General features: G+C 41.4%; 1 protein-coding gene across 4 annotated transcripts in view; it reads right to left on the reverse strand.

Moving 5' to 3' along the window:
- LOC135459096 (solute carrier organic anion transporter family member 1C1-like) overlaps positions 1-10,900 on the reverse strand; it is a 32,993-nt gene extending 22,093 nt beyond the window's left edge. For 3 of the 4 annotated variants that reach the window (XM_064734758.1, XM_064734741.1, XM_064734765.1), the window contains exons 1-7: positions 10,565-10,900; positions 7,211-7,356; positions 4,276-4,417; positions 3,256-3,388; positions 2,436-2,557; positions 1,968-2,114; positions 776-874 (exon numbers count right to left, since the gene is read on the reverse strand). In XM_064734758.1, coding sequence (XP_064590828.1) covers positions 776-874; positions 1,968-2,114; positions 2,436-2,557; positions 3,256-3,388; positions 4,276-4,417; positions 7,211-7,356; positions 10,565-10,649 — 874 coding nt within the window. In that variant the 5' untranslated portion in view covers positions 10,650-10,900. Of the gene's footprint in view, positions 1-775; positions 875-1,967; positions 2,115-2,435; positions 2,558-3,255; positions 3,389-4,275; positions 4,418-7,210; positions 7,357-10,242; positions 10,361-10,564 lie in introns of those variants that run through there. The other variant, XM_064734750.1, reaches the window with a different exon arrangement.
- Positions 10,901-11,103: the final 203 nt, after the last annotated feature.

The raw sequence follows: 11,103 nt of genomic DNA on the forward strand, positions 1-11,103 counted from the left end.
TCAAATAAATACATATTTATATCTCCTCCTTATATCAAGAAGACCCTTATATCAAATAAACACATCTGGAGGATATGTGCTGCTGCTAAGGAAGGAGGGTTTGCAGGGTGGTTTTTCCATCCAGGTCCAGCTGTGCTCTCTCACTGTGGGTGTTTTACAGGAGCAGCTGTGGGGACATGCTGAGGACTCACTGATTGCCGGCCCTGACACTGCTGTGCCACTTGCACATCCCCAGAGATGCTGCAAGCACCAGCATTTGGGGCAGTCCAGGTGGCCACTCACCTGCTCCCAGCCAGGCTGTTCTGCACAAAAACCCCAGGAAAAAAACTGGTTTCCTCCTGATTTTTTATTATTATTGTTTTCTCAGAAGAAGAGCAATCAGGAGATTTGGTGCCCCCTGCCAAACCACTTTTCTAGGCAACAACTATTAAAAAGGCACATGCAGGATCCTGAGCCTCAGTCCTGTTTCCTCCTGGCTCCCATGGTCTCCCCAGAGCCTCCTTAGCAGAGCATCTCCTGGAGGCTCCTGCTGCAGATCTGCTGGGGCTGAGGAAGAGTCAGAGCTCCTTCTTCCTCTACCCCCATCCTCCTCGCCAGCCTATTCTGCATGGAGCCCTACACTGCTGTATCCTTCTCATTTCATGGAGTGCCCACTCTACCCCTGCTAGCCCCCCATGCCTAGCAGATACCAGAGTTCTTGGCCAAAAATAGGCATTTTGGAGCCTTTATTTAAAAACCCTGACTGGGTTTTTTAAGCCTGAGTACTCTGACTTACCCAGATCCACAAAGCCAATGTCAACGTAGAGTTTGGCGCACAGGGATCCCAGGAGAAAGCCAAATATTGGCCCTATAATTGCCACTGTCTGCACACAGCCTGGAAGGGAAAACAGGGCACTGTTACACTCCTGAGCTAAAAAAGGGCACTGGTTCTTCTGCATCTGACAGCAGGTTATGGCACGTGATGGGCAGCAAGAGACACACATTGAAATATTGTATTGAAACACATTGAAATATTGAAAGACACAGTTACACAAATTGAATTATTTCCAAGAAGAAAAAAAGTCATCAATAAAATTTCCCCCACTATGACGACACTTTTTATTGTTATCCAATTAAAGAGTAACATTCAGCCTGAAGGAAAAAATGTCAGCGAACTGAATGGCCTGAACTCAACAGCAGCACCAATCTACAATTGCTAGAAATGCTTTAGCTGACAGGATCACAGTAACTGGGGAGCAAATGTCATTTTTTTAAAGTTAACTGATTGCTTTCAGTTGAGGTAGGCCCTGAACAGGCTGAGAAATCCCTTTGCTTTGGTTTCCACTGTTGATATGTTTCAATACACCCTCAGCCAAACTTTCTGAATACTTTGAATTTGAAAAAATTCACCTGGAAATCTGGGAAGACTGAATCTTTTACAGAGAGAATCTGATTTTTTGCCTTTTGCCTGGAAACTTGTTAAGAGCAGATGAGATAGGACTTTTGGTAATATTTCAGGTACAGCCATCATACAATGAACACAAAAAATGGTGATCCCAACTTCCTAAAGCTTCAGTACTATTGTTTATAATCCTACACGAATCTGGAGGGAATGTTTTGAGTGCCCACTGAAATTCTATTTTAAGTGCTTAAAAGAGAGCCTGTTTTTATCACTTTCCAGAGAACTGAATGTGCACAGAGGCTCAGCAGCCCACATCCAGAAGAATTAGGAAGATTAAGGTAACAGCAGGAACCCAAGGTCAAATTCTTTCACCAAATTAAGATAATGGAACTGTGCTGGTATAATTAAATGGGAACTTGGTCCCTTGGGTGTACATGACTGTTAAATAAACTTTAATATTGGAAATTATGCAAACAAAACAATCAGGGCAAGTTAATTCAATAAAATTCATTCCATTATTCATAACGACTCAGTTCTCTCCTCTGGGGAGAAATGCACGAGGAAAAAGCAGTTACATTTATTTTACCAATATATAAGGCAGCATTCTCTTCGACAGCATAATCATCAATGTATGCAATTCCCAGGGGCTGGATGGGGGTTTCACCTATTCCACGCAGGAGGTTTCCAAGCAAAACATAGATCCACATGGAGGAGCCTGCTTCCTTCTCACACCCTGGGGGCACAGCAAGAGACAGCAACCATGTGTTTGCAGTAGCACTGTGACACTCAAAGCTCAGGGCTCCTAAAATACTTCTGTTGTGGGAGAAACAGTAGGAAAACTGTGAAATGGCCTAAGGTAGAAAAATTTTTAGCATGAGTTGCCTCAAAGATAGTACAATTTTGCTGGTTTTATACATTTGCCACCCCACTCCTTTTTAGAAAACTCTTTCACTGCTATCTAATGAAAACTGGGATCTCCTGACAGAAGGATTTGGGAAATACCAATGACAGCAAAGCACTACCAGCCCCAGGATTTAACAGAGACAATTCTCACCTGCATTTATTTTAGCTTGGGATTTCTCCAGGGCTGAGAGTGGAGTCTGGCTTTTATCCTGCAGACATGGAGAGAGGCTGACAGTGGAATTGATGGTGGAAGAGAATCTTTCATACCTGTATCTGTTTGGAAAACAAACTTGTATTTATCCATAAGTACTGATGAGAAAAAGCAAGCAAATATTGAACTACCAGATAGGCCTAAATCACTAAAATGCAAATTTCATCTGCATCCATAAGAATCCATCTAGATCCATTGCCAGTGGTGCTTTACAGGGGATAAACAGAGCTCTGTTTGTACTGCAGCTGTACATGAAAATTGTCCTGTTGGTTCTTTTTGCAACAGTGATTAATTTCAGTTTAACAGGAACTTTACTATGATACATTAATTTGGACTGAGTTTATCAGACACTGGTGTATCCTCTGGCTTGTGCTGAGATTGTCTTCCTGAGTTTAGTCATCAGTTCTTTACTGTCGTTTCAACAATTCCCAAACCACACCAAAATGTGGCCAGTCAAAATCAGAGACTCATTTTTAAAAAAAAGCTGATTACAACTAAAAAGAGTATACATGTTAAATTATTTGCTCTACAGTAATAAATTATAAAATAATTAATTATTTTTAATGATAAACAATATTTTTATATTTATAAAATAATTATTTGCTCTACAGTAATAAATCTTTTCACCAAAAAATTTTAAATTAAGTAACCGCATCCCCATATGCCTATTTCTATCATCACAACCAATGCCTAAATGTTTTAGTGAGTGCCATTCAGTGTGCACAGCCCAGCTGGAAAACAGGGATCACTCTGCACTTACCTTCCCATGAAGAACTGGGGCATTGCAATTAGGAATGTTCCAGCTGACATAATTAAGCAGCCTGCTCCAATTATTCTTGGCCTGTGAAGCTTTGCTCCAAAGTAGCTCACTAGAATTATGATTAGGAGGTTCCCTTCGAGAGTACAAAAGGAAAACTGAGTTTTACTGCTTGTTGATAAGAGATCCCCTAAAACCACAATTCCCAGTTTGTAGTACAGGCACTGATTTGGTGGGAATGGCCTTTCTCCCTTTTCCAGGCATTCTGCAGGAGCCCAGTGCCTCCTGTGCTAGGAAAACCATAGACCTTTGGATAAACAGCTGGAAAAGAGGAGAAAGCCTGTGCCAGCTGAAGAGAGCAAATAACCAGAAAGGCAGAAAAAGGAGGAATCAAGCTGAGTTTTACACACTTAGGCCAAGATTTCATTCCAGTGAGTACCACAGTCCACAGAACACCCATGAGATAAATTCAGTGATCTGAAATTGTGAGACAATGACATGCTGGAAACTTTAGTGTGAGAGGGAAGGAGAGGGACTGGACAGGAAATGTAGATTATAATTAAAGGTTTGTTCTCCTGCTGCTTAATAATGGACATAATGCTTAATACTAATAATGCTTAATAAAAATAATGCTTAATAATGCTTAATAACCTGTTCCTATAATAATGGAGATCACAAAGGACAAACACCTGTGGGGGAGGTGGATTTCTGCCTGCAGAAATCCATGAAGGAAAATTCTAATTCAACACGCAAAATGTTTATTAGTCACATGTTTAACTTACCAAATTAAAATTAGCCACATGCTTAGCTTATCAACTTACATTTTTTTAATGTCTATGCTGAATTGCTTGCATTAGCAACCTAATCCTAATGAACATAATCGTACTGATAGACTCACTTATTTTCACCAGGTGAATCTTGCTCAGTTTTATGTTTCAGGGAGATTCATGCAATCATTCCTCAGAACAAACTGCATCACTCTTTTTTTTTCTGAAAATAAAAATGTGTTTCTACAGCACGTACCAATTTCAAAACTTCCATCAATAACACCAACCAAAGAGGAAGGGATGTCAAATCTTCTTTCTATTTGTGTGATAGTACTTTTTAGATAACTTCCTGACAGTGCTTTAGCAAAATAAACAAAAGACAGTGCACCAAGAAATATCTGTGAAAAAAAAAAGACAGTGATCAAAATCAGGCAGTACAGAAGATACATTAATTATTTTTAAACGTGTCCTGCATTCCTACCTCTTCTTTTGCCAAACAGCCAAACCAATATTCCTCCTACTTCTTAGTAAATGCTAGATTGCTGATTTGTTAATCTCTTACAAGCAATATTGATAAAAACTGAATTGACTCTAATTTCAGGTAGAGGCCAAAGTTACTGTTCTGTTGAAAGACAGAAACCTGTGATTTTTTCTTACACAGTAACCATATGGGTAAATGCTAAGTGTGGCTTGGTGGGGAGGTGAGTTTTTGAACATTTTTAAATGTGTTACATGTTCTGTGAGATGAACCTGCCAGGCAACACTCTTCTACTAATAGATGCATTTTCCTCAGAGTGCACCCTGCATTTTGCACCTTCTCCCCTCTACTTTGCAGAGACAGTTTTCTCTCAGCTATCACTGCATCTGTTTTAGCATGTCCTTCTGAATCAGGAGTGGGCTTTGGAAATTAAAGTCCACGTCCCTTCACAGTGCTTTGGTTTGTACTTCAGAGGTACAGACTGAGCTCCTTTCCCACAGAATTAACCCGAAAGGCTGGTCTGCAGTGCCTGTGGTGGGAGTGCAGGGTCCTCAGAGTGGACTCTGTTCCTGCAGACCTGTTGCCTAAATCTGCCCTCACTGAATGCAGCCCAGCTCAGTTTATTTGCTGCACAGATAATCACACACAGTGGAATTGGTCATGGAAACCACAGCTTTGCTTTCAACCTTCAGGTACAGGTGGTGTGGACCCAAAATGAATACAAATATAGATGCTTTGTGTAAAACCCAGTCCCAGAAGTTAAGAGACACATTAAGGTTTTATTTAGAAGTCTAGAACCATGTGCAGCTCCTTAATCTTCTCTGTCAATCACACTCCCAGTAACCAGCTGCTCTGAGCAATGTACTCACCTCCAGTGCAAACCTCACAACACCTCATTTGACAAGGCACAGTGGCAATAACAGCACTGCTGGATGCAAATTCATGTATATTCAAATATCTCTGTGTCACTTTAGGACTGGTTATACCTCCTTCAGAAACAGTTGGGGGTAAATAAACATTTAAAAACCCTCTCTGGGTCTTTTTTCCTACAGCAGCATCTCTCAAAAGACTCTCCAGTACAAATACTGTCATAATATTTTACAATTTCTGTATTTTTATGCCCTTGGATTTTAAATAGCAATGTGGTAGCACATAAGTTTTTTTCAGGAAAATTGTATAGTTAAACTACAACTTGAAATGCTTCTGAATGTCTTTGGAACAAATTTTTTTACTGGGTTTGCTTCTGTCCCAAGTGTGCAGTGGTGGAAAGGCACTCCTGAGCTGGGCCTGGGACAGAAAGGTACACATGATTTCATTCATGATTTCGTTCTTCTCTGGTTTGTCACATATTTCACCACATCTTTCTAGTTAATGAAGGCAATTTTAAGACATAGGAAGGCTGATAATTGGTAAAAACAACCTGTTGTATCTGTATATTGTTTTCTTAACACATTAGGCAAAACCTGAAGCAGACTTTTTTATGACTTGGAGATATCTTTAATAATTTTCTTCTGACTCAGCAAGACCTTATCAGAACTCCAAAAGGGTTAGTTCACCAAAAAAAGAGAGAGGGCTTCTTCCTACAAAAATACATTAGTAATATCAGTTTGGGTTCCTAGAAGACACAACTTTAAAGAGACAGAAACTGAGCTGAAATAATATTGCTTTTCTATTTCTGGAGCTAATAAACTGATTCCTGACTGGCTAATGTGTGACTGAAGTTTTATTCATTGAAAGGATTGGGTTATCATTGAAGCAAATGGAGAAGCTGTGATAGAATTATATTATGGTACATAATTCATTTAATAACAACTCATCTTTCATTTCAAAACAAAACCATTTAAAATTTATAGACTTCAGGGCAACTATTGCTCATTTCACTGACTGGAGCTGGATTAATAGCTGGAAGAAGATGAGTGTTTAAATGAGGGGACAAAACAACAGAAATAAAGACTGTGCGCCATGAAAAGAACGAAGCAAGGCCAAAAGCTCATTTTTTGTGTAACTCAGATCATCTCAGCATTGCATGGTGGTGTTGAGCCCTCACCCAGGAGTGTCAGGAGAAGGGGCAGAGGCAGCAGCAGAGCCCTGTGCTGGGGCTGTGCCCCTGTCCCGAGCAGGGAGGTGCAGCTCCCTCCAGGCAGGCTCAGAGCAGGGACCTCCCTGCTCCAGGAAAAACTTCCTGGGGGTGACAGAGGTGTGGAAAAAGTGGTAAAAAAGAAATAATATTTCTGCAGTTTAATTTTGGTCACCTCATGCAGAGTTTTCTTGAATGAGGACCATTACAATCATGCTTTAATAACACAGCACACAAAACACACAGACCATAACACAATATTAGTTTGGAGAGCCCAGCAGAATACCATGGCTGCTGTCTTAAAAAAAGCAATCTGCACTGACAGCTGCTTTTGCTATCTGTCTGTCCTGCTCTCAACTTCAGGGGGAGCAATCAGGAAGAGAGAGGGACTTTTTAGGATGGTTCTTGAAGATCTCACAATATGCAAGCCTCAGCCAACAAATTATATTTGATGATTGCCAAACATTAGCCAAATACAGATCTGCAGATTTTCTTGTGACCTAGAAATGTATCTAATAATTTCATTCTGACTCAGCATGACATAATCAGAACTTAAAAAGGGATCATTCATTAAAAAAGAAAAAAAAGAGAGATTTTGTAAGTCCCTACTGGAATATTCAAAAGCTCTTACTCTACCTTTATACCTCCACAACACGCCTGCTTTTCTTTGGATGCAGATGATTCGGATTTGAATGAAGATCGGTCCACGGGCATGATTGTGTTGTTTGAGAAAAAGTGAGTATTTTCCTTGGATGAAACCTCCATGATGGTATCCTCTGCGTCTAAAGCAGAAAACATGGAGAACACTTTAAAAGGGCATCCCATTAGCTCAGCCTCAAAAGCTCATCATGTGACAGCAACACCCCGCTGAACTGTTTTCCCAACAACAGCAATTACCAAACTTTACAACAGAATCTGACCAGCGCACTGGATGTTTAATTATGGAAATTTGCAATCCACTTGCCTATAATAATGGAGATTAAATCATACTCAGCAAACAGCCATCATCTTCGCTCTCTGGCTATCATCAATGTGATTTCATTAAGCATTTGGCCAAGCATTGCCAGCAGACTGAACAAGGCTCATTAACATTTTAAATGACATTTCTGAAGGCTACATGTAAATTCATGTTTCTGGATGTGACCAGGTCTGCAGAGATTTCTCAGCACTGATCTCTGAATTTCCCATATATGTGGGACATGAAGTAATTAGATCAAAGGAAATCTATCCCCCTTAATGAGGCACTTGAATTGTTTTAGATGGAAACATTAGCTCTAATCGTGTGATTTCAGCTAATGAGTTACACAAGAATAAAGAGGTTTAGTTTCCTTTACCATTTTACATAGAGTCTTAGGGCTCAGTGGTCAATTGTTTCAGGGAAAATGTGAATTTGCTTCTTTGCAGGTAAATACAAAGAAGTAAAGAAAAACTAAATACTGCAATTTGAAAACAAAAGGTATCAGCAATTCTTAAATCTCCAGTTACATACTGCGCTACTTTGTTCTTAATTTCAATCTCTAAATCAGATCTGAAAATATTTATGAAATCAGCTTCTGTGTTCACTTTTAGGCAGTCCTATGTTTTACAGAACTGCTGCCTGAAAATATGAATAGGAAAAGTTCCTGTTCTCTCATGTTTGCCTGAAGAAACATCTCACATAAGTTAAAATATGTATGGTTTTATGTCTATACCTCTGGATGCATGTGTTTTCATAGCTTCCCAAACAGGCACCTGTTTTACCAGAAATACAGGTGAAAATAACAGAAGTATATCTTTAGATGCTAAGATTTGCTCATAGGCTCTGGTCTTATATCAACAAGACAAAAGGACTTTGCTTATGACACCACAATTTTCACCAAGATCTCTCCATCATTTGCAATAAGTGCTGTGACTACATGTAAGAGAAATGTTTGCAATTTCACACTGTCCTTACAGGAACTCTAATATATTTCCTTATCAACATTAAGGAGTATAGAGGTGTTTTTGCAATAAAAAAAATAAAATTTTGTGCTTGCTGAACACTTATTGCACCTATTCCTGTTCTGCTTCTGATTTTCTTGATGTCTTGACAGAAGTCACACTTTTGAACCTGAACCCCACTTTTGACCCTGTGCAGTGGGGAAAACCAGCATGTACCTCCCAGCATAAATCCTTTTATGACAATCACATGAGGTGTGCTGCCATGGAAGCACATCAAATAGCCTCTACTGCAAGGTTTGAAATATTCTGCATATTTACAGCAAATTTGGAATGAAAAAACCCCAAAACCTGGAAAAGGAAAACATATGCACCACAGCTCAATGAATTGTCCTTATCTATGAGCAAAGCATCTGCCAGCTAGAGAAGATGGCAAAGGTGTAGAGGGTCTCCTTCATTGCATCACACATCCAGGATTGGTCAGAACACAAAAAAATTGCTGTGGTGGAATATAATAAACTGATGTTTGACAGCAGCATGCAAGCTCGTGTTCCACTGAGCTGAAAGAAATCTCAAATGGACAGCAGAGCTTAAACAACACTTATGCTCACGTTATTACAGCAGAAAATTTGTTAAATTTTATTGTCTGACTGTCAAATTGAAGAGTGGAAGGAAGGCCTGATATCCATGCAGGTTTTAATATATCCCCAGGTATAAATATATAGATATCTGTAGGTTTTAATTTATCCTCAGGTATATGTATAGATATCTGCAGGTTTAATATATCCCCAGGTATATCTATATAAATATCTACAGGTTTAATATATCCCCAGCTGCTCTTGAGGCACAGCTTTAAGGATGTTGGTAGTTTCCAGAGCCACCTGCAGCCATGTATCTCAGAGCATCAGTCTGGTTGCTCTGACAATGCCTCTGATGGGAGATTTAACACAAGGCAGAGCACAGAGAAATGTGCCCAGCTGAACCCCAGCCAGCTGCAATGTTGGTTTTCATCTCTTTGGTGCAACCAGATCACACAGGACTGATTCACTGTAATCACAGATTTGCCACTCAAATTCTTTTGGCACTCTTGGTGTTACAGTGGCACTATTCCTAATAGACTCAGTTCCAGTGGGAGGTGAGGGACATCTCTGGTTCTATCCAAGGATGGCCTCAGGTTGTCACCATACCATATTTCTCTGGTGACACAGAAAATGAGGACAGAGAATGTCTAAACACTTCCTTTCCAAATATGGCAGGAATGCCAGAAAAAGGTAAACATAGAATCATAGAATTGTTTGGGCTGGAAAAGACCCCTGAGATCATTGAGTCCATCTGTAGATCCAGCACTGAGAGTCCATCACTAAACCCTGTTCCTGAGTGACCCATCCACCCACCTCTCCAATGACAAACCAGCAGTCCATCAAATTTCTCTTCTTCTATAAAAGAATGCAATACAATAAGTTATTTACAGAAAGTGTGTGAGAAATTTCGTTACAAGAATGTCAACATCAGAACGCTTAGAAAATCTTAGAAAATCTTAGAAAATCAGGGTGACACACTGCAGCACTCCAGATGTGTGAGCAGCTGAGTGACACTGCCTGAAGGACAGCTGCTGGCCATGCTCACACCTTGTCCCTGACTCCCTGGGCCCACAGCTGGGGCTCGGAGCCCCCCTTCCACACCTGCCTGCAGCTGCGGGGCTGTGGGAGCCCTCCCTGCTCTCCTTCCCCCCAGGAGCTCCCAGGGCTCACCTGTGGCACAGCCTGGTGGCACTCACGTCCCGAGGGCTGGCATGGGCACCTGTGCTGAGGGTCGGCTCCAGGGACAGCCCTGCCCCTGAGCACAGGCTGGGGCACCTCCAGGAGCGCCCCTTGGCTCATGCAGGGTGCAGGAGTGAGAGAGAGAACATCCTTCCCCCTCTGGGAACCCCTCCACCCTGCAGTAAGCCTCCTTAGCCTTAGGCACAGGAGCTGCACTGGCTGGGCACACGGACAGCTCACCCATGAGCCCAGCTGAGAGACATCCTCTACGAAAAGTCGAGCAGCAAAGAGAAGAAGAAAAGCCAAATCTTACCTGGCAGCAGGAATCCCCAGAGATGGTGCCCGCCAGTTTTCATAGGTAAGCTTCCTCTGCTGCTCATGCGAACCCACACTTGCATGCACAGAAAGGGGGAAAACTGGAGGGGAGAACCTCCTCTCAGAAATGACCCTGTCTGTGGGTGTGCATCTTATTCTGGAGGTAGAGAGAGGAAGAGAATGCAGGTGGGGGAACTCGTTTTGTCTCTTGTTTTGCCTGAGCATTTGCTTTTTGTCTGCCCCCCATCCTCCTGCCCCACCTGCTCAGGTTTTTCTCCCTCTGTCCCCTCCTATCAGTTCCAGGACAGTGGGCACACCAGCTCAGCAAAGGGGCTGGGTGCCCTGGTGGGAAGCATGAGGAGCACCTAAACAGCTCCCAGGGGTAGTTTTCTTTGCAAGTTGCTGTAAGTTTGAGGGGGCACGTGACAAAGCTTTGTGGAGAGAAAAAAACCAAAAAAACCAAAACTCTGATCTTATTAATTGCTTAATTCCAGGAAACAGAAGAATTCAAGGGGGAATGGGCTTGGGGAAAAAAAA

Source organism: Zonotrichia leucophrys, chromosome 1A, assembly GCF_028769735.1.
Source record: "Zonotrichia leucophrys gambelii isolate GWCS_2022_RI chromosome 1A, RI_Zleu_2.0, whole genome shotgun sequence".
NCBI classification, from domain to species: domain Eukaryota; kingdom Metazoa; phylum Chordata; class Aves; order Passeriformes; family Passerellidae; genus Zonotrichia; species Zonotrichia leucophrys.